General features: G+C 34.3%; 1 protein-coding gene across 16 annotated transcripts in view; it reads right to left on the bottom strand.

The window, feature by feature from the left end:
- The window catches only part of ATRNL1 (attractin like 1), a 493,132-nt gene that overhangs the window by 393,187 nt on the left and 76,399 nt on the right, over window positions 1-23,546 (bottom strand). For all 16 annotated transcript variants that reach the window (XR_014694966.1, XR_014694967.1, XR_014694968.1 and 13 more), the window contains 5 exons: window positions 19,163-19,346; window positions 16,520-16,674; window positions 4,801-4,885; window positions 2,700-2,908; window positions 219-337 (listed from right to left, as the gene is read on the bottom strand). Coding sequence is in view for 13 of the 16 variants with exons in the window: in XM_084525843.1 (XP_084381969.1) it covers window positions 219-337; window positions 2,700-2,908; window positions 4,801-4,885; window positions 16,520-16,674; window positions 19,163-19,346 (752 nt within the window). In the remaining 3 variants the exon portion in view is untranslated. The remainder of the gene's footprint in view (window positions 1-218; window positions 338-2,699; window positions 2,909-4,800; window positions 4,886-16,519; window positions 16,675-19,162; window positions 19,347-23,546) is intronic.

Raw genomic sequence — 23,546 nt, 5'->3', positions numbered from 1 at the left:
CCCTTTTTTTTTTTTCCCCCCTGGAATGGATATCTTTGCTACAATCCAACTCTGCCCTCTGCAAGATTTTCACTGCAAAAGCCAGGCAATTGTCATTATGTTCAAAACAAAGTACTATTAATCTACTATTCTGCTTGCAGTTGGTGTAACAGGCCTCTGGTTTAGCTAGGAAAAAACTACAACATTAATAACATGATCATAGATTTGCAGAGACTCACCATGCTACAGTTACTGTTTGCTGAAATGCACTTCTTGTCGTCACACCACTGGCACCCGTTTGTATTGGCAGTACAGCTTGCACAGTCTGCGTATCGGTAACATCTGTCATCTGCAGCAACTGTAATACAAATGAAAGTCAAAAAGAAACATCATGCTGAAGGAGAATAGTACCACATTTTAAACACTTGCCTAGAGTATCTTCTGTTATATCCTTTATTTGAACTGTAGCTATTAATTATTACTCTTTTAAAAATTCCTCCAGTAATAACAACATTTGAAGGTTCAGAAGTCTCAGAAAAACTGAAGGAATACTCACTGATTTGTAGCATGTAAGCACTTTTAGGATAGTGTATAAATTCAGTCTATCAGAAAGTTTCTTAAACTATTGATTGTTCACTCCTTTAATACAGAAAAAAGTTTTTCTTTGGATGTGGATTTCTGATATAAATGTAGATCACTATGCAAGAAGGCAATGGTAAAAGTTGTAAATAAAAAATCTAAGATAGCTATTAGCAACTCACAAATATTTAAGTCTTCTTAATTTATAAACCTAATAACGGTTGGAAATTTAGAGTTCTATCCTTTCTGCAGAAAAAAAAATCTCGCAGGAAAAGGTTCATGTTAAATTCACTAAATAACACTTTTAGGACTTGGACTGAAATGTATGTTATTTACAAGAGTTTGAAACACAGAAATGCTTACTTCTGTTAAAAGGAAGTTAAAAATTGCAAAATCACCATGACCCAACCAGGAGAAGTCCCACCACCTCCTACACTGATTACTGTCTTTAACACTTCTACAGTTATGCAGAGGTCTTGGGATCATGTAAGTTTAAGAGATTCCCTTGCCAGGGAAGGCTTGTTATACAAGAATTGATCTTTTACAAATCAACTGACATTTCTGCTTATCTTTTAGTATCATCAGTTTCTCACAAGATACTCTCAAACAGATAACACTTGAGCCAAGAATATAATTAAAAGTTGGCTTTTGGCTGAACATTACCACCTGAAACGGCAAGGATTGAAGGATTTGACAACATCAAAGCAGTGATGTCCATTTAGCAAGGGTCCACAAAGTTTCTTCAGAACTGCAATTCTCAGTACCTCGTCTCTTGTATGCATCTTCCATTTTGGAAGTTGGGCTAACCTTTTTTATTTTGTTCAGCCTGACTTCATTTTGTTTCTTTAATCAGCTTTTCTCTTTTTTTTTTTTTTTTTTTTGAAAATAAGATCCACTTTCATCTGTATTACTTCTGAATTAATATTCTTAAGATTCTTCTTTTTATAAGGAATATGAGGAATTATAATTATATATAAGGAAATTACATATAATTATATATAAGGAAATATACGGAATTATGAAATAGTACAAAAGCTGTTACTCAGAAAACTACCTAGATAAACTTTTTGATACGTAACGCACCCGTTTTCCAAGTTTGCAAATGTATAGCTTGTTCAGAAATAAATGAAAGCTAACAGAAAAAAAAAGTCTTGAAGCACTAAAAGTAGAGCTAATAATTTGTTAACCAGCACTGCAAGTAGACTGGCAGTTGGCTAATATGGCAGTTTGTGCATTTAGTGCACAGCCAAAATTTGGTTGGTTGGTGATTTTATACTATGCTGCAAGGAAAGATGTGAAGATAAAATTTATGTAGCAGTGATACATATTCTGTTCATGTAAGCTAAGAACAACACTTTCACCAGGAAGTTATTTATGACATGACAAAACCTTAGTAATAAAGCGCTACAGTTATTCATAATGCTCAATTGCTGTTTCAAACAATATGGCTATCACAACGCCACACAGAAATTCACTAGGCAAACTTTGACATAGCATAGCAAAGGGCTTATTTGTCTTAAGTTTGTTTCCAGCTGTATCCATGCTATTTTATGCTACAGAAATATTCCTATTGATATGTAATCTACTTGAAACGGTGATGTTTTCCCTCCTGTTACCAGTATATAAAGACATAACTATGCAACATGCCTGTAATCACCTGCAGGGGCCAGCTGTGCTCTGACTGATGAATTCTTGGAATTAGGGCAACATGAGGTGTGGGTGGATGAGTGTCCATTCCAGGAATATCTCCATTCAAGGTGGAGAAAGAGGAAAACTAATTTGAGACGTTATCTCAAAGCTCAACCCTCAAGTGCTTCGAAAACAGTAAGCCAAATTCAATCTAAAGTAATTTTATGTAAATTCTTCTCTTTGAACCTTCTTACATTTTGTATCCCTTAGGACCTTAAGGCTGTGTTTTTCTGCCCCTACTTTAAAAATCCCCAAAAAACCTGGTGTGGAATGATTTTAGAACTTATTCCCTAGATCTCTTGCATTGGGTATTCTTGGAGAAGAACTGTCTAAACAGTCTGGTCCACTATTTCCACCATTTTTTTTTCCTATTTTTATTTTGTCACCCCACTCCACCGTTACCTCCTACACTGCACTGCAAATTTGACACTGTAAGACTAGAAATCACTTACTTGTTTTCTTAGGACATTTTGCTCGGAGAATGTTGTTGGCATTTCCAGATTCCCAGGACTCACAATGTTTTTTGTTCCACAGACACCTTATTCCCGGACGAGCATTTTTACATAGCTCTTCATCTCTGAATGCTTCACAGTTTGGAGGCTTGTATACAAGTATGTCATTCAAAAGAACACTTGAAAAGCCTCCAAATATGTACATTGACCTATTAGGAAAAAAACAAGTAAATATAACTTACAGCAGCTATTTTCTTGTTTTCTTTAGCTGTCCTGATATGTAATAAAAAATAACACATATTATTATAAAAAACATTCTTCAGTTCTCTCTAATCAAGACTCTGTCAATGGTTCCATTATGAAGATTGATAAGTTTTTCTATATATTTCTCCACAGAAGTTTAGATTAACAAAAAAATTGCTCAATGTTGGCTGTGCTGTATGTATTAGACAGTGACACATACCAAACGTCTGGAAAGAAAGAATGACTATGCAGGAAACAGTACTCAGTTTTGGAGTTATATAATAAGAGAACAGAGCATTATAAAATGAGCTACAGGAAGTAAGAACATTTTTTCTTCAATATTTCCAAGACTGCAAATAATAATCAGGAGATGGATATTCGATTTTCTTGGTGGATGTTTGGTATTTTCTTGATGGATATTTGGTATTCTTTAGTACCATTTCCAGCACAGTAACTGCTGACATCAAAGCCAGAATAGACTTGAGACCTTACTCTTTTCTTCCCCTTTAATGGTAAGAAAGGACTCAAAAGATATTAAGAAAGAACTTGCACATCTGTTGTATTGTATACTCTTAAAATAGAATAAATCATATAGTTACCAATAACATAAACCTTTAGAGAATATCTCATATTGCATTATTTTCTACATAAAACCCTTCTAAAAACATTAAGTTCTAGAAAAGAAACACAAGCATTTTCACTTGACTCTTATTCGCTCAAAAAACAAATTTCTGGAAGTATCAGGCATAGCTTAGATGTTTTAAAACACAGATCAACGTTTGAAAAACTACCACTTGCTAAAATTTCTCATTCCAATTTTCTCTTAATGAAGTAATCTGCTGATCAACTTCAAGCACTATGCACAGAATTGCAAATTACTGCTATTACTTTTGTTAAAATCTGTTAAACTCTGATTTGAATTATTTTTTATGACTTATTTTTGACCTAGACATTATTCCTGTGTAGACAATCTGTAGATTGCCTTAAATATATATCTAAATACTAAGCTTAAAAGGACGCTGAATAACATAGAATGATCCATAGTACACATTTTGGGATGGTCATCTGTAGCATTGCAATTGTCAGCCATTAAGTCATTTGGCAACCAGTGAAAATTAAAAAAAAAAAAAAAAAAAAAAAAAAGGCAAACCTGACTACAGTTTTCTACAACTTTGCCATCACAAAAGAGACATTTGTCCTACAATTTCATCTTTGTAGGTTGGAGTGGGGGAAGCAGAGAGCTCGGGCACTAAATCCAGCAAACTCCAGATCCATCTCCTGTTTCTATGCAATGATTTATTAAGCAATTCTGCTCATAGCAAATGACATGAAAGTATGCTATATTTTATGGAGTATAAGCAATATACTTTATATAGTCTGATAGTGGCAGGCTTCTCCTTTTCCTGCAAGTGGTTGATGATGATCACTATCAGCATCTTCAAAATCTGGCTTTTCCCCCAGTAAGTAAATTTCAGTTACATGTTTTTGACTTTATGATTATAGAAGAACAAGGACTCATAATATGCTCAAAAGAGAAAAATATTTCTCCCATTACACTTAAGTGACAGTCATAGTTGGTACTGAATTTCAAATTCACTGTACTTCATAATATTGGGGAATACCTCAGTACACTATAAAGTTGGTATAAAATGCCACTGAACAGGTTCCATAACATGTTGAATTGCTGATTAGTGCTACTGATTACTTAAGACACGTAAAGCCACTGCTAAGCACTATTTTTCATGTAAATAAATTATACTAGTTATATGTCATTGAGCCATACTTCACATGGAGATAATTGCGGACAGTTTTTCATTCCCAATGATGGTCAGGAAAATTTAAAATATGCTTCATTTACCCATTACTGACAACAGCAGTGTGACCAAATCTGTTGACATCTCGGTGCAAATTAGGTTTTGGTAAAATCTTCCATTCGTCACAAGCTGAAAAATGAAATGAAAGCATGTGGTATTATACAAAATAACGTCAACATTTTCAGAAAAATGTGCAAAATTGATTTTATCAGACATTCTCCCATATTTTAAGTATCAACTAACTTTAATCCCTATGTAGTTGAGTTTACCTGCACTGATGAGAGAAAGGAGGCTATCTTCTTCCAAAGTTCTTACATACTTTTATTACCTATCAGTCTCACCAACTCTGAAGTACAATGTTTGATTCTGATATATTTAAAATCATTCATATTTTTCATAATATTAGCTTCTGCTTTGTTTTAGTATTTATAACTAAGCTTTCTACAAAATCAGACGGACTTGTTTTTCTTTTCTGTCATTCCTCCCCCCCCCCCAGGAAACCTCAGGCTTTTGAGACTGTTAATGCAATTATCACACAGGTTGATTTTTACTTAGTATTTCCAAATTACTTAATCTATATGATTCTAATGACAACCGTGTCTAAATAAGTTATGCTGTACACTCATCAGCATTTATTTTTTGTTTGTTTAGAATGGAATAATTTACACAAGAGACAAATACAATTGAAAAATAAAGGAATATCAGAGACCACATAGTTCAAGGAAGTCTGCTTAAGGTTAAAATAATACTAATTAAAAAAGAAATCTTAACACCTCTTCTCCTTCATCCTCAGCTTGAAACAACAACAGATATTAGAAAATCTAAGAGAAACAAATTATAAGTAAGGTCAGTGTTATACAGTCAGTGTTACACTCTGGCTAGACTGATCGCATTCTCATTGCCACCGTCAGAACAGTTCACCTCTTGCTGGAGCTGCTGTTCTGGCACTTCTAAAGCAGAAAATCATTCTGCTCTTTGTCTGTTTAGCTTCCTGTTACAATACCATGCTGAAGCAGGTTGGTGGATTTGGCACATGAGAAGAGGCAGGAGAGCATAGCTACGGGCAAAACCGCAGTAATAAGCAGCTCAATTGACTTCAGCTTCCACGGAATCACAGTCTGAGCCCATAAAAGCCAGAGTGAGACTGTGGCTGCAATAGATAAATCAATTACATCTTTCTATAAATTGGAAACAGAAACTAAAAGCGCATCATTACCAGAGTAATACAGATGGTCCAAACAGCAATAATTTCAACAGGAGATGGTAGACTCTGAATTTAATAGTTTGAAGAAAACAAAGTGTAGAAAGTTTTTGTTCACTATCTTATAGGACTGATAGCTGCCACAACTGCCAGAATCCCTCTCCTTTCTCAACTTCTACCTTCTGTCACTGCTGATATTATAATATGATGATATGGTAACACATTTCAGCTCTCATAACTTCCTTTTGATTTGCTCTACTGAAATATAACAGTGTAAGCACATATATGACAGAGATGTTTTTGAGCCATTTGCACAGAAGAGATCACAGTACTAGGGGTATTAGGGCACCAATTAACTGTCTATGATAATAAGGTTCAGATGAAGATGGGAAAAACGTCTAATATAAAAACTGTATATTCTTCGTATCTCAGCATAACATTGCCATTTGATACCTCTATGGTGTTTGAATTATGTAAAAAAAAAAAAAATGATACTAAGAGCAATATTATTTACTGTAAAATAAAAACGATCAACAATTGCGTATTCAATTTCTATTTGGGGAATGTATTCTCATTTTATAAAAGCAAAGATTTTTAACGTTATATTTGATCAGCATAATCTTTGATATATTATAAAACCAAGTTCTTGCTGCTATAATTCATTGCATGTTAACAGAAGCAGCATGTTTGAGCTTGTATGTCAATGATAGTAAAGGAAACATTTAAAAAAAACACTAAATTTTCATCAGATCTAGGAAAAGCACTACACATCATTTTTTTCATATGTGTACAAACACACACAAATATAGAATGCTTCTCACACTTAGAAAGTTATTTAAGAAAAAAGACGGATTTAACACTGAAAGAAAACCATAAAACCATAATAAAGGCTGGTTTTCAGATAAGAAATCCTTGAGGGCTGGAGATATAATAACTCCTAGCTTACTGATGGTATTTGTCAAACTGGCAGGTCTTTTCAACAGAGCACAAGAGGAAAAGGGGAGGTAAGCATGTTACAAATAGCCTTCTCTCTTATCTCCTCCTAGCCTTCTCAGTGACTACTGAAGACTGAACAGAGCATTGTACAAGAGAAATCCATTTGTTGAGCTTTAAATTCCTAATCAGAATTTCTCTGTACAAATTGGTTGATGTGAAATACAGATAGGTAACCAACTGCTGTTTCGTTGTTGTTTTTTTGTTTGTCTTGTTTTTGTTTTTATTTTCGGTATAAAATCAAACAGAATTCATCCATGCTGAAGTTATCTTCAAACTTCTGAAGATTTCAAAGTATCTAAATCTCCAGACTTACTGTACAGTGCCACGAAGAAAGTGACAAATAGCAAACAGTGCGATTTTTAACATTATTTATCAATAATGTAGCCTTCTCAGTGTAGTTTTTGTTGTATTAAATCTAATAATGATGGTAAGTTCTAAGGAATAAAGAATAAAATAACCTTCCTCTGCAAAATATCATGTACTCTTACAGTACTATGCAGGTAGTGAGTGGGAGATAAATTCTATTTACCATTTTGTCTGGGTGTAACCAAGTATAACATATGGCACATGGAAACGTATACTGCTTTTAAGAGTAACAGCTATTAAGTAGACAAAGGAACGATAGTTTTTCTTCCATACTGGTGAGCAGAATTTGTAGTCAGTGAAAAGTACAAGGAGGAATACAAAGACTTTCCTTCCTGTTGGTAAAGCTTCAACTTCAAGAACAAATTCTACATGTAAAGAAAAAAGATATGTACTCCTCCCTAGTGTAGATTAAATGTTTGCAAGATGATACAGAAATGGCTCTGAGACTGGATTCACCACTCATCCAAATTGCATATGTGATAAAAGATAAAACACCAGAGACATGCACCAAATTTGAGGCAACCCAGCTGATGCTGGCAGAGAAAAAACCTCAGATGAATTTTGCCCTGGAGAGCACGCTGCAGGGTGCACTCTCCAAAGTGACAGGCCTCAACACCTACACTTATTCCAATCACCTATATATTTCATGCCTGAATTAAGTTATGAAAGTGCTTTTGAAAGCTGTACGAGTTTAGCACCTAACTGTCCACAACTCAAATTCTGATTTACAGAAATCTGAAAACAGCACACTACAAGCTGTTTTTAGAGGTGACTACTCACCTTTTTCATCATCTGATTTCTTAGATGTACTATGGACACCTTTTACTAAATTATTTTTAATGAGCAAAAAGTCTATGAGAATAACCCTGGAAAACCTGACAGCTCACTCCCAAAACTACAAAATTTTGTAAGCAATAGAGAAGAACAAAGAACCAAAATATTCCCTTTGCAGAAAACACTATAGGAACTCAGGGAAGAAAATGCAGGCACTGAACAGAAGAAAAGGTGATTTGCATCTCATCTTCATGTTCCTCCCCTACCCAGTGCTGCAATCAAGACTGAGCAGCAGCACCATGCCCACTCAGAGCTGGAATCTGACGAGATGCTCACACTGTTTCTTTTAAAGAACTGAAAGGGCTCATACCTCCAAAATATGATAAAAGAAAAAAGACTTATTTTATATAATTTTATAGCAGTTAGAGTAATGACCCAAGATTCAGGAAAAACAGGTTCATTTCCTACCCAATGGGATTTAAACCTACAGCTTTCCATCTCCAAAGAAACTGCTCTAACCCTTCAAGCTAGGTAACTCGTCACTACTCCAAGTTAATGCTGTTCCAATGAACAGGAAAGGAAAAAAAAAAGAGAGAAAAAAAAAAAAAAAAAAAAAAAAAAAACAAGAAAAAAGAATAAAGAATACTGTCAGAAATAGGCATTGCTCTAGCCTAGCAGCTGGGGCAGTCTCTGAAAAAGGGATAGTGTTACATACTTTATTCCCAGAATTATACCCGTATTTTTGAACTGGCAGGCAGGTTTAGGGATAACGCTACCTGTAGCTCCAAATGTAGTAAAAGGTTTAAGAAACTGCACACTATACATTTACTTTACCAAATAGTTTCTCAATTTTAATGTATTTAAATAATTTGAAATGCTAGTCCATTAACTCTGCTCAATCCTGTGCAACTCAGCAGTACAGTTTTATGACATGTAGAATCCCATGTCAGATTGGGTGTTCGTGTATTGCTAAGAACCACTCAGTTTAGTAGACTTACGGTGAGCCACCACTACGCATCACATGAAAACCTATTTTTAATATGGGAAACAATATATAATGCATCTTGACCTCTTGATAATATCAAACTAAGAGAATAGGACATCTAAGATCCTTGCCAACAATTTTAATTTCTGTGTGCAAGTATTTGTTAAATATTCTACCCACATTAAATAATATCACTACCCACATTTTTAATTTTTTGCAACTATTTGAAAATACATTGTTATGTTATAAATGAAATGAAAATTGTGGGCTAAACTTTGACTCCCAAAATCTATCTAGTATTATTTTAACTATTTTCTATTTCCAGCTTTAATGAAAAAGTTTTCCTTTATTATTTTTTTTTTCTAGAAAACTCCATTGGGTATTTATTACCAAATTAAGAACAGAAATATTTTCTCATAGCAAGAAAACAAAGGAATCTGCAAAATATTGTTTGTTTCTTTCCAAAGCCAAAGAACTTAATAATTACGAAAATAAAATTATTTCATCAGATTAATCAAATTCATGCTGCTGTATTGTATCCACTGTTAGCCTCAGGGACATTATGACATTATTCCCCAGAAAACACAGGACTCATCTTCAAAGTAGAATTCATTGGCCATGTGACTTCAATGACTTCAACAGCCTAGTGGTACACAACAGCAAGAATTCCTTCCTCTTCTTGCAATTGAGCATCATTTTTGAATGACAGAAGAGCTGAAATACAGCAATAGCCAGGAAATTGGTCTTATCAATGCTATAAAGTACTCAAACAACTTCATAAAGGATCACTAACCATACAGAACATATATCTATGGGAGAAGGACATTTTTTCTTTGTGTTCAGATTTCAAGGGTCATGTCAGGATAACATTTGGTAACCACCCATTTAACCTGCTGTTTAACTAACAAATCTATTTAGAAACACAAACAAAGGAACAGACAGAGAGGTAAATGGTGCTTATCTGTTTAGAAACATTTAAGCATCCAGGTTTAGGAGAATGAAGAAGCATAATGAAGCAAGATTATTGCATGTGTTGGCAGTACATCTTCTATCATCAAATATTTTTTTCTTGCTGACAATTTTTGCCAATTTTATTTTACCTCATTACAGTTATACTAACTTTGGTAGGAAGGTCAGGAAAAACTCTGGTAAAAGCAGAAATGTTAGCTTTAGAAAGTAAAGGCACTTAAAGGCACTGTATTTCTGTCCGTTTTTTTTGGGGGGGGGGAGAGGGAAGGAAGAAAATCCAGACAACTAAATCACAACTAAACAAACATCTACATCACTATGAAAGTTACGTGGAAGCAGAACACTAATTTTCCAATTCATGCACACTGAACAATATACATGTATATAAATATATTTTTTTTTATTCAGATAATAAACTCCTTACTCTCAGCAAACCAGACAGGCAGACATGTTTGAAACAATGTGAACGGAATTTTAACTATAGATCTAACACACACAACGGAGTGTGGTCTACATGTATAAGAGTAACTCCAAAGCAATATTAACAAAATAAACAAAAAAAAAAAAAAAAGAGTTCCACTATTAAAGGCAGAAATTAGCACATTATTATGGTTTTGCTTTTCTAATTGTACAGTGAGACAGAGGTAATTGCTGCTATAGACTGCACCAGAACTACATTTATGACTTTAATACTCAGGAACACATAAAGCAATCTATGACAGACACTGTTTTACATTTTCATTGTGGTAGCTTATTGATAATCTGTTTGTAATTTTGGAAGAAGGGACAAAAGTCCAAACATATTTTTGCATGGAGGAGAAAAAAAACTTAATAGTCATTTAAGTTCACTAGTTTTGTGGATGACCAAGACAAGAGGTAAAAGCAATTTATTTTACAAGCAAGATATGAATAAATAATTCATTTTATTACAAAAATAAAAGCAATGTTTGATTTCAGGTGACATTAAAGTCAATCAATTCTGAATATTTTTTTCCATCAGGTAAAAGGAAGAAGCTTTACATTTTAGAAACAACACTGTCTTTCATAAACTATTGAATTCATGTTATTTACTCAATAATAAACTATCAGCAGAAAACCAGAATGCAGTAAGACCTAAAAAAGAAGCCTTGCAGAGTACGTTGTCTTAAATGCATTCACTCACTGCCCTCTCCCCTAGACACAAGCAATCATGCAATACAGCTACCACTAGGAGAGGGGATGTAAGCAACTGCCACATTACAGTGATTTGGGATTGGGTTTGAGATTTTTTTTTTTTTTTTTGAAATTGTCATTCTGCTCAAATTCCTAGAGAATCCAGATATGATACTAACTGGCATACATGAAACAAAAAAGAGACCAAATACTTCATATACTGAAACTACAAGTGTTTTAGGCATTTAGAAGTATCTTTATTAATATTGCAATTTGGCCAGGAACTAAAATCAATATCCTTACTTTTCAAACAAAGCTTTTTTTTTTTTTTCCTTTAAATAATATGAATCTCAGTGGTTAGAATCAGTTTAAAATTTTGGTTCTATATGTACAATTTGTCAATAAAAAAAAAAAAAATCTTCAAACTTTGCAACTAAAACCTCATAAAATATAGTCTAAATGACTTCCTAAGCTTTATAAGAATAGAAACACGGAAGATTTAAGCTTCGGAGACTGAGATGGTGAGGACAGCTCCTAGATCTGTGGATTTACGGGGGGTGGGGGAGAATTCTTGTTAATCCCAAACTAATCCGTCAAAAATTTAACCTAAAAGTACAGCACAGCTTTGGAATTTTTCATCTACAGTTGAGCTGAAAACAAGTTATTCAATAAACACACACACAAACACGTGTGAATGTGTATAGATATATACATGTTTCACACACAGTTTTTTTTTATTATTATTATTTTAAAGAGTCTTAAAAAAGAGTCTTAAAAAGTCTTTCAACAGCTTCCCCGGCTGAAAATTAAGCTCTCCTTCAGACTATTAAAACCCACACAGTCACATCTTTCCAAATACCAATCCCCATCCTTTACATATTGCTTATAGGAGTAATTTTGGCCAATTGCCCCATGTTCCACATTTTTGAGGAAAAATGTTATTTCAACTACTACATTAGTTTTGAGAAATTGAGATACATTCAGAGACAGTATCTCCAGTAGTGCTAATAATCACAAAGATATCAGATTTATTTAATACATTCATCAACACTGTAACATCAATTACAGGGCAACACAAGCAAGTCAAACACATGATGGGCACTTTAAGTCTTCACACCAGATTCACAGACTCAGAATGAAAGTGAAGAAATAAAGCACCTCTCTCCTCAGTCCAAGCCCATAACAGAGAACAGAGCAAAGTAGGATTCTTTCTGCAAGCCAGACACAATTCTTGGCCCAAAACTGGTTGGTATAGCCCAGAAGATGGAACATCACCCAATATTCACAGTGTATCTTCAGGTATTTCTTGGGACAATACCAGAGAGCTCTGTTACTTTCTCTTAGAGGTACTTCTGTGATTACTAGAGTAACAGGAGACTGCTAACAGCAAGAAGAATCCATAATCATTTTCAACTCATTTAGATTACATTGGAACCCATTTAGTAGCTGATCCAAATATGCTATTTTTACTCAAATTTATGCAAATGTGTGCAAAAGCACGTCCTCAAATTTTCCTAACTTGCACCAAGTAGTCCTTGGTCATGAAGGATAAGAGGTCTTCACAAAGTGGTTTGTATGGGGGTACAGCTCCTAACATAGTTTCTCAACTACACAACAAAGACAGAAGAACAAGGAAACCAAATTATTTTGAAAGATAAACTCCTATTAATAGGAACTATTCAGGCTGATTTTCAGACACACATCTCAACTTACTTGTAATTATTATGTATGACAACACACAAATTCCTTCGTGTATATAACTCCCTGACTTCCAAAGAGTTGTCACAGAGCACAGATTTTCACAAGTATTGCATACCATATATAACTAATAAAGTTGCTTTTTTAAGAGAGAAAATTGCTACAAGTATACGTCAAAATGCTGTAATGGAAGAATTGAATTAACATCCTAGTTTCAACACCAGAAGTTACATCCATAATAAGCAGAATCTTGCAAGTTGATGCCCTTCAGCTTCCAGCTCCTTTTTATGTATTGAACTGTTAACTGGTAACTAACACTGGTAACTCCAGTGAACAGCAGATAAAGAAAAGCTGTAAAAAACATCAGCTAAAAGAGCAGGTCAACGAGAGACTCCAGGACAGCCCTGTGACAACCCTGTCCCCCACTGACATGGTTCCTCTTTCAGCATTATGCAGGCAATAACAGCACAGTCAGGAGAAAAAGCTCACCAATATGAGGATAACCATTTCAGGATCTTTATGGAGCTGCCAGAGCAACTTGGTGGCAAGCCCAGAGTTAAGACATGAGAAGAAAACAAAAGCATACCAAAGGCCATGTTTCTAAAGCCCATTTTATGCTGCAGACTTCTCATCATACAGTCTTTTTGCTGTTATTTAAGTAAATACATGAAGCAACGTTATGAAAATAAAGGCAGCTTGATTATTTTATTTTTTTTTTTATCATTTTAGATTTTTATAGCATCTCTAAATGTCTGAGTCTTTAGCATTAACAAATATATTCAGATGCATTAAGCATTTAAAATTACTTAATTCAGCTCTTTCTTGGCTCATGACATGTAAGTTTAGCTGTCTAAAGCTTATGCATGTAAACTAAGTTCAGTACCTAGAGAACAATGGCTGGCTCCAGAGGAGATGGAAAAAATCATTCTGTCCTAAGCTTGGTGAAACAAATTGTTCTCTGGAGATGCTTATCTCCCTGCATTGACTTCAGCAGGAGTCTAGATTACCAATTGTTATTAGAAATGAGCCTTTTAGGCAGCTAAACTTAACTGAGACGAATGTCTCCAAATAGTTATTTCACATTAATATGAAAAACAGTAAGCATTTTCATGGATAATAAAAAGCTGAAGCAAACTATCCATAAAACGATGTCACATATAATAAGAGATATAATCAAAAGTATTCTATAGCCCAACTTGAACATAAATAGTATAGGCTCTATCTCTAGGATTCAGCTGGTTTCCAGACAGCACCCATTTTTTACAAGATGCAGCACAACACTCCATCATTTGCAAGGTATCTAGAAAACGTAATACTGATAACATAGCATATTTTGTCTTCTAAACATTGTTCAAAAGCTCATGATACACAGAAAATTCTGAAATATACACATTCTATATTTATCTAATTCTTAGTAAAATAAATATTCACTACTTTCTGAAAAAGTATGTCTGTATCTAATGTGTACCATGAGTCTGTGTATTTAATTTGCCCAAATGAATAATACAGAAGATTAAGCTTGTATCAACTCAATCTTTATGGATTTATTTTATTATTTTTTTTTTGAAGAGTAATTACTACATCTCTTTCTTTTGTACTTCACCAGCTTGATAATGCATGGAAAATGAGACTTGTAAGAAAACAAAAATACCATATTCAATATTGTAATCAAGTAGAAAAACAGATATATTGTTGATCCTTAAGAACAGTGTAGTACATGTTCATAAAGTAGAATGAAAATGCCCTGCTGTATCAAAGTCCAAGACACACACTAATTCAGATCCCCAGACTCATACTCTCAAGTCCACTTTGAATAAATAAATGTATAGCAGTAAGTAATATTATCCTTTAAAATGAGGGGAGCCCAGTTTCATTAAAAAATAAAACGAAATGTAAACTGAAATTGGGGCAGAAATCAATAGCTCACGCCATCAGATACCTACAAGAAACTATGGAATATGCAATACAGGGATACAGTTAAAAAAAAAAAAAAATGAGCTGTACTGAGAAGACTTTATGCACTTGTTTAGTGAACCATCAGGAATCAGCACATATGTTCCATGTGATAAATTTACCAATTATTTTCTTATGTACACATAAGAAATAACATTCTTATGAACACATGCAGAATGGCTTACAGATACACAAACCAATAAAGAGGCATCAACTACTCCTATAAAAAGGACCATGTCTTAGCCTTTGTTACAACTATAGCCAGGCAATAAACAATTGCCAGAAGATGTCATCTCTACCCACATGTTATTCTCAACAGGACCATGCGCAAGTATTTCCCAAACTGCTCTAACATTTCCCAATTTTCAGTTCCCTGGGTGAAATTATTTTACTTCAACTTTTGAACCTTCAGACACTGGGAATGAAGCCTGTATTCTAACATTTGTACTGCATACTAGTAGTTTTGGTAGTTCAGAAAACTGAACTTCTTGCATCTCATAAAACTAAGAAATCACAAGTAACTTAACCACTTTCATTGCACTGCTGTCCATGGAAACAAAGCTCAGCCTTAACATAGCAATGCAAAAGCATCCTATAATTCTATCATCACCCTGATTCACTTAATGTAGTTATCCCATTAGTCTGTACTGGGGAGTTGCCCCCGCAACTCTCCTCCCACTCAGCAAGACTGCTCATTCAAGATTGTGGGTGAGGTATTGTTCCAACTGAAACAGACATTTATCAAGCCAGTCATCCTGATCAAATAATGCTTTTTCAGTCTTGAAGGTAGGAAGCTTAATTAATATTCTAATCTGAAATGCATGAGGATGGAAGCAGGTGAGAGCAACTTGTCAGAGAAAGATATCCAGAAAGATCCATGAAGCTCTGCTATCAGCCCCAACCTGTCTCCATTCAGCTACAACCAGCTGCCTACCACAATTGCTATCCTAAGAGGCTGTTTCTCTTGATCCTATTTTGCTTTGTTCTCATTCTACATGCTTCTTTGTGGCATGGACTTCTTATGTTTCCAAATTGCTCTTCAGCTTGTGGCAGATCCAGCTTTCCTACTCTCCTGACCACCACAACCTGATAACTGCCTCACCTTTCGGACCACTGCCTACTTTGGCTTCTCTATCCCTCATTTTCAATCGTGGCACTCCAATATAAGCACTAAGCAATGTTTTCCAAACTCTCCTCAATTCCAAACGTTTTAAGGAACTTCTCAAACATTACCTGGGTGAAAACATGTTCTTAAAGTTCCATCATTGTCCTTCATTAGTACTACATTGGTGTTAGGTATGAAAAATAAACCAATGCTTGGTAGTTATAAGCACTAGACTGTTCGTTCAACACATTTCAAAAACAGTGAAATGTATTAACTTTCACAATTCATTTAGTAATATCTGTTATTCATAAGAGAACATGACCAAATTTTTATTTTTTTAACGTGCTTAATTTTAGCTAGCGTGCTTTGTCCCACAAATCAAACCTTAAAACTGTTATGAAACGAACAAAAAAAAAGTCTGGCTTTAATTTTACAGTATAATTTTTAAATAACTTCGAGGTGTTTGTGATTGAGACATTAACAAAGCATGCTATCTGGAGTTGAGAAAACGACATTTTGTTGTTTAAAATTCAAATGACCAAAAAATAGAGTACATATACATACCTATGTCATATGCAAGAAAGTCAGCAGAAAAGCACTTTGCACCATTACTCAGGGAAGTATCATTATGAGTATTCCCACCAAAAATGAGCATAGCTCCATTGATTAAGACAGCTGAATGAAGATACCTTGCAAAACCACTCTCTTTCAAAATAGTCCTGCAAAATAGAAGAACAAAGTAACTTATATTAACATGCATAAAACTTCACACATACACTGAGAAAGTTTATAGATAGAAACATTCATAGATGGAAAAAATATATAATACAATGAAAACAGTAAATATATTCATTGTCTTTAAGATTATGAATTCATAACAAATATATTTAGTATTCATTTAAAAAAAAAAAAAAAAAAAAAGCTTTGCGTTTAAAATCAGTGACAACCTTACTATAGATTTCTTCGCATGTCTTTCGCTTTACCCTGTCTCTATAGCTCCTACCTCCTAATTTAGAGTAATTGCTATATACTAGGCCCTGTCTTGATTGTCCAGCCCTGCAACAGTTTACAAATACTTGTCTTAGCGACTAAAATCCTGAAGAGTTTGTACACTGTCTTGGGGGAAGCTAAGGACTCTGCTCTCCATAGGGGTTATATTAGCAATCCCCACAGTTATTTCAGCTACTCAGTTTTCTACATTAATTGTGCTGCCCCAGTCCCTGTTACCACATACAGATCTTTTCCATAGATTTCTTCTCTCCATTTTTGCATAGTTTGCTCTTACTTATAACAGCCACATTTTCCCCAAGATTCAACAGAAGCGTAATATAGATCAAGTTTGTTAATTCGAACTCAATTTTCACAATTTATAATAAAAGCATCGCTGATGAGAGCAACCTTCAGAACTCTCCAACACATAACAACCTTATGCAAATCATGCATCTCAGCACACTTTACACTGAATTCCTAATTTATGCACATATGCATGTATCTGCAAGCATTAGCTCTGGTTAACCATATTGATGCCAAGTGTTACATTTATCCACATGATGTTACAATGGCAACAGAAATACCCAGAAGCAAGTAGGTGCTTCCACGGTTTCAAGACATTATCTAAGCCCAGCACAGCATTGCTCCCCATTACCAATGCAACATTATGCAAATAATGCTAAGCAACACAGGTATTACAAGCACTGTATTTCTTCATGATGTATTAGAAATAGCGCCCACACTAGGAAACAACACAGTGCCCCCCTCGCATCTTAAGAAACAAAGCTTATGCCTAATCAATATGGAAAAATGAAAACCCATGTGCCACTTAATAAAACAAGCAATCAGATTTGACTGCCAAGACCATAGAACAAACTATGAACCTCAGCCACATCAGGCAGAGGAGGAGAGAAAGAGACAGTGAGTACAAACAAATGCATGCATAAAAAAAAAAAGTGGAGGCTGGGATGGGCATACAGGCATTTGAAATCAGTTGTGATACTATCCTTGCCTTGTGCACTGCCCCACCAGTAATGCATTCAGGCTCAGTTGCCTCAGTGAACATCTTGAATATTGACTATAAGCTCACTGCTACAGGAAGCAAAGATTTTGCTCCTATGTAATCGTGTCTTTGTCCCATCCTCTCAACCAGTTTTCAGTCCCATAGCAGGGCTTCCAATGAAAGAATATTCATGAAACAAGTACAACTTAAATTCTTTAAGTATACTAAGTTGTATTATACTTAGTGTAAGTATAGAAGCATTCATTATAAGTTATTAAAGTAATACTGAATAATAATATTCAAATAACTATTATTATATTGTTGAATAGACTTTCACAGGATACAATATCGCTTTGATCCAAGAATATAGTAAGAGAGTGTTAAAATTCCAGCAATTTAAAAATATATAAAAGTAACCAAAAAAAATGTAATGCTTCCAGCTACCATGAACTAGTGACATTCAAAATAAAGACCCTCAGTGAAATCAAACCCACATATTTCTAACAGGCTGATCGGGGAGCAAGTCTTGCGTGCTTTAAGTTAAGCCATTAGCGCTCAAGACAAACACTAAATTGCAAGAATAAAATGTTTGAAGTAAAAAGATCTTGATCTCAAATCATCTTGAAGGTAAGAAAGAAATAACAAAAAAATAAGGTCAGCTTGCATATATAATACATATGGAGCATTCACAAGTTAAAAGAAATTGATGGACAAGGAACTGAGAAAAAATAGAAATGCCAGAACATGAATCACTAGGTTCCCTATTCAATCAAAAGAATTCTTTCCTTTTCCTTCAGATAATTTTGTGAAAAATAACTTACCATAATTCTTAGAGTTCTCCACTTATTTACTTAACTTGTACATGAATGTGCATCAGCAGTACATTCATATCATGTGGTAGCAGCACATGTACTATTTCTGCATGGTGATTATGTCAGAATGGGACAATCTTTTCTTAATTTATATGTATATATTTAGAACATATGCTAAGCTTCCTCCCTACTATTGCTTTGTTGTGTAGCTCCATTAATCTGCTGGCTCAAAGCCTAATTCGTTGCCACAATTCTTTCATTTTGTTGCAGAGAACGTACTGTTCTGCAACATGCAAAGGACACGGAGGCTCCTATGCGACTTTACTAGAAGCTTCCTTTATGCTTATGGATTTTTATAGAGTAAGAAATAACTTAGTATCCTCTATTATAAGTCTGACTTACCATGTTCTAGTATTAACTTCGTATTTGTAAAGATCATCAACCAATCCATATTTGTTACCAGGTAATGCTTTGTATCCACCATGGACATAAACAGATTTTGTCAGTTCATCGTAGACACTAGTATGGCCGTATCCACCTTGCACAATAGCTCCTTTCGTTTCTGGTACAAGCCAAGAATTTGACCCTGGAAAAAATGTACAGAAGAATAGGTTTCAGGCTTACAATTTCTAAAACACAACACTAGATGTTCCAAGTACGTAAAATCATTTTCACTCTAATTCTAAATATAGCAATAACTAGGGACCTGTTTTAAAAAGTAATTTTACACCCATGTATCAAAACATTTGCAATTGGATACTATTATTAGACTGCTATAAACTATTCTTAATTAAATGATAAATGTGGTTGTTACAGGTACCAGGCAGTATCTCATACTCTCCCCAAATGCTCAGTTCAGTACAAGCACAAGCAAAAACAGGAGAAAAAACACCCTTTGGAAAATATGAAACAAAGAATTAAGATTCATTATGTTTTAACCATAATTTAGTCCCAGCAGGGATGGCCCATGAGAATTAAGCACTACAGCTGTATGAGGAACACCTGTATTCAGTTGTGAGACAACCAGGTGGAAAAGCCTGGCAGTAATTGAACTGCTGCGATCTCTGAGATCACAGAAACACTTAAAGTAAGGTAGCTCTAAGTGTACATGGATACAGACTAGGGAATTGTAAAATGACTGAAACACCAAATAATACCATTCACAAAAGCTATTACAAGTGAAGACTAAAATGCAGAAGGAAAACATTTTGCTATAGCACTGAAAAAGGTAGAGAGATAGAATAATTTCTTGTTGCCTGTGGTCCTGAAATCTTCTTCCCCCCAACACCTTGCCAGATGATGTTAGGAGCCACACAAAGAGCAAGCCAGGAGATAGGTATTCATGGAGAAGCCAGCTTATTCAAAAGACTATATGATAAAGAGGAAGCCAATTCTATACACGTAAAATGGAAAAATCAATTTGGTTACATCCTCTTGAAGATTATGCCAGAAGAACGCAAAATGTGGACAAGGACTTCCTAAGTGGAGCAGTCTTTTACTAATTCTTAGCCTAAATTGGCTGCCTTTATAAAGTTACTTATCCAAGTGTAGCACACAACACCATACATCCTGCTTAATCTGAGAGTTTGAACTCCTTTTCAATTTTTATCTGATATTATGTAGGCAGTTTAAGATTGCCTTTTTATCCAAAGTCTTCTGTTCAGTGAAACGACTCACAACTTTCAGTTATTACGGTTGCAATTCTACTTTCATTAAGCAGTTTCCTGACACCACCTCTATAAACAAGTTAAATTTTTTCTGTAACAAAATAAAATTCTATGAAACGCAAGACAGCACTTTTATTCCTAAATGCTTATATCAAATTATAAAATAAGGATTGAACTGGAAGATATGTGCTGATTTTTTTTTTGTGTATGTACAAATGAAGGTACTTGTGTAATACATTAGCTATACCTGATACCATACATTTACATTATTAATATGTACTGCAATGTAACTTGTATTTTATTCTAATCTCCATTTTGGATGTTATCAAGCTATTAAGAACTCCAATTCTGAACACAATCAACAAATTTATAACAATAACATTGCATTTTACATACATATTACCTCTCCAACAAGTATGGTTACTTGATACAATTTACATATAGAGGCTGGTGAGGAGTCAACCTGCTGATATACCTTCCTATCACCAATTTTATTCCTTATTTTTTGATTTAAATTCCGGTCCAAAAGATCAGCATATATGCTTTTCAGGGAAAAAAATACTACTACACACTATCAACATCATCATCGGTTTATTTACATAAAACATTTTGCATTTATATCTGACTGGTTTACATAACACCTATAACATTTTCATAGGAAAAATTGCACACTATATACTCCCTGTGACTTGCACAGAAACATGAATAGCTGTTCCTTCCCGTATATTTAAAAAAAACATTATGGATAACTAAGTTTCAGAAAGGTCCAGAGGCATCTTTCTGTCAAAAGGAGTAAGTCAAAACGAGTATTACAGTTTCTGCTTCTTTCTAAAATTTAGTTGAACTGTCTGAACTTTCACTTTAAAAACTGCAAAGCAGATAAGCAGTTTTGATCTCTTTTATGCTTCTTCAGCATCTTGAATACTGAACCATTCAGTACAGAAAATAGTTTCTTAAACAATTCTGTCTGAATTGAAAGACATTGCTATGCAGCATATGATCTGATTTTTTTAAACTACTCATCAGCATGGATCTTCACTTTTTCTTTTTAAACACAAACATCCAATCATCAAATGCACTTTCATAACTCTCCTCATACGCAAAACTCAAAGACATCCCACTCTTTCAAACATTGGGTCAGTGGAAATACTTGGTTGACTAAACTGATCATGCAAAATTCTCCAACCTCAAGAGCCTAAAAATCCTAATTAGCCTAGAACTGGCAAGATTCCTCCTCCAATTCAATTTATAGTTTAGATATACAAGATGCTGGGGGGTGGGATGCAGGGTGTTGTTAATTTACCCAGATATCCATTTTATAAGTCTAATGGACAGTGCAAAACTTATGACTTTTCCATATCACATAAAAATAACTTCAGTAATAAGGGCTTCTAATTTTTATTTTTACTTTGAATCTTTATTATAAACATGATATTTCTTCATCAACATCTGGAGAATTTTCAAACCACAGTTTCTCTTCCAATGCTCAGAAAAGTGATTAAGATCAGTTCAGATATTCAAATCTGTCAGACGTTAAACAGATAGATATGGCTATGTGCTGAAAAGAGTGATAAGAATATTGCAAAAAGAATTAAACTTTTATGTCCAGTTTTATACAACCATTTCCAGGAAACTTATGAAATGAAAATAAAAATACAATAATTTTCATGTACTATAGCTGGACATATGACTCCATTCCAAAATTTTGATGAACACTGCGAATGAAACTGGAGACTTAGAAGTAAGCATTTTAAACAAATTTAGTTACATATGAATAAAGAACAGCAAAATTTAGTGCTGACAGGAGGAGGAGTAGTGCTGAAAGCAGAAGGAGAAGAGAGGAAATCTGGGCCTTAGCCTGGACGCAGTAACATGCCAAGATTTAGAATTATTTTTTTTCTCCCCCCAAAAATAAATGAAAAAATAAATGTTAAAAATAATGGCAAAATGGACAATCTAAATGTACAAAACTGGTTAAACCATATATATATATAAAAAAAAAAAAAAAAAAAGTTACCTACAAAAGAAAGCATAGGTGCTTTCAATAATTGAACTTCAGTAACGTCCTTATACCACAATGGGAAATTAGTAAATACAGCATTATAACAGAAAGTGACTTGGGCACCAGAGAAGAAGCAATGCACAATGGAATGGAATTGCGCATTGCTGCAATTACTAACCAGACTTGTAAAGATCAGTATGAATTAGTTCATTTTACAGCACTCACAACCTAAAATATGGTAGTTGAAAAAAATTAGACATCAATTCAAAAAAGCAGCAGAATGCCATTCAGAATGAATTGATGATCTTGGCTATCAGAAATGAAAAAAAGATCAAAATTCAACAATAAGTTGAAGATATTGAGCACTAGGATTAGTAACAGGGGCTTCTTTGAAACTGAAGCTCATCAGTTGATGATGACAGAGAAGAATGAGTAGGTGCACTGCTTCATCAGAGAAAGTCTATGAGCCATTAATGGATTTCTAAAGGTAGCAGTACGAATGTCATTTTACCACACACCAAGTGAGGTGTTCCCAATAAAGCAAGACTAAAGTTACTTAGCCAGGCATTGGTGAAATTGCACCTAGAATATCCCACAGGCTTTTCTAATCATTCACATTCAATAAAGGTGAACTCCTTGTGCAAAGGCTGCAGAGATGAACTATTAGAATGAGATAGAAATGATGATATAGCCTTAATTAGGCTGGAAAAAACGAGGTTTGGTACCTATAAATATTATGCAAAGGATATTCCAGGAAGAGAGATGAGCTGCTTACATTAAGCAATGTATCATCCAGAAAACAAATGAACATAAACCAGCCACTGATAAAAGGTTGGCTATGATTTAGATGACATGCAGCGAATAAAATTTTAAGCCCTGAAATAATTTTCCAGTGATGTTGTGAACAAAACCCGAACTGTTTAAGATTAATTCTCATCTATTTCATAAGGAATTATAAAAAAAAAAAAAAAAAAAAAAAAAGTAGTGTTTACATTAAAAAGCACCAGTTTTGATGGCCAAGATGATCCATTCCAGCCTTTCACTCAGAGGAAATAATCACACCCAAAAATGTAATACCATTCCATCAAAGAATGCAAATCCAAAGAACTTAAAAATA

The sequence above is a fragment of the Aythya ferina genome, assembly GCF_964211825.1.
Source record: "Aythya ferina genome assembly, chromosome: 7".
Classification (NCBI taxonomy): Eukaryota; Metazoa; Chordata; class Aves; order Anseriformes; family Anatidae; genus Aythya; species Aythya ferina.
The sequence above is the reverse complement of the archived record's forward strand: the minus strand, read 5'-3'. Positions and strand labels throughout refer to the sequence as shown.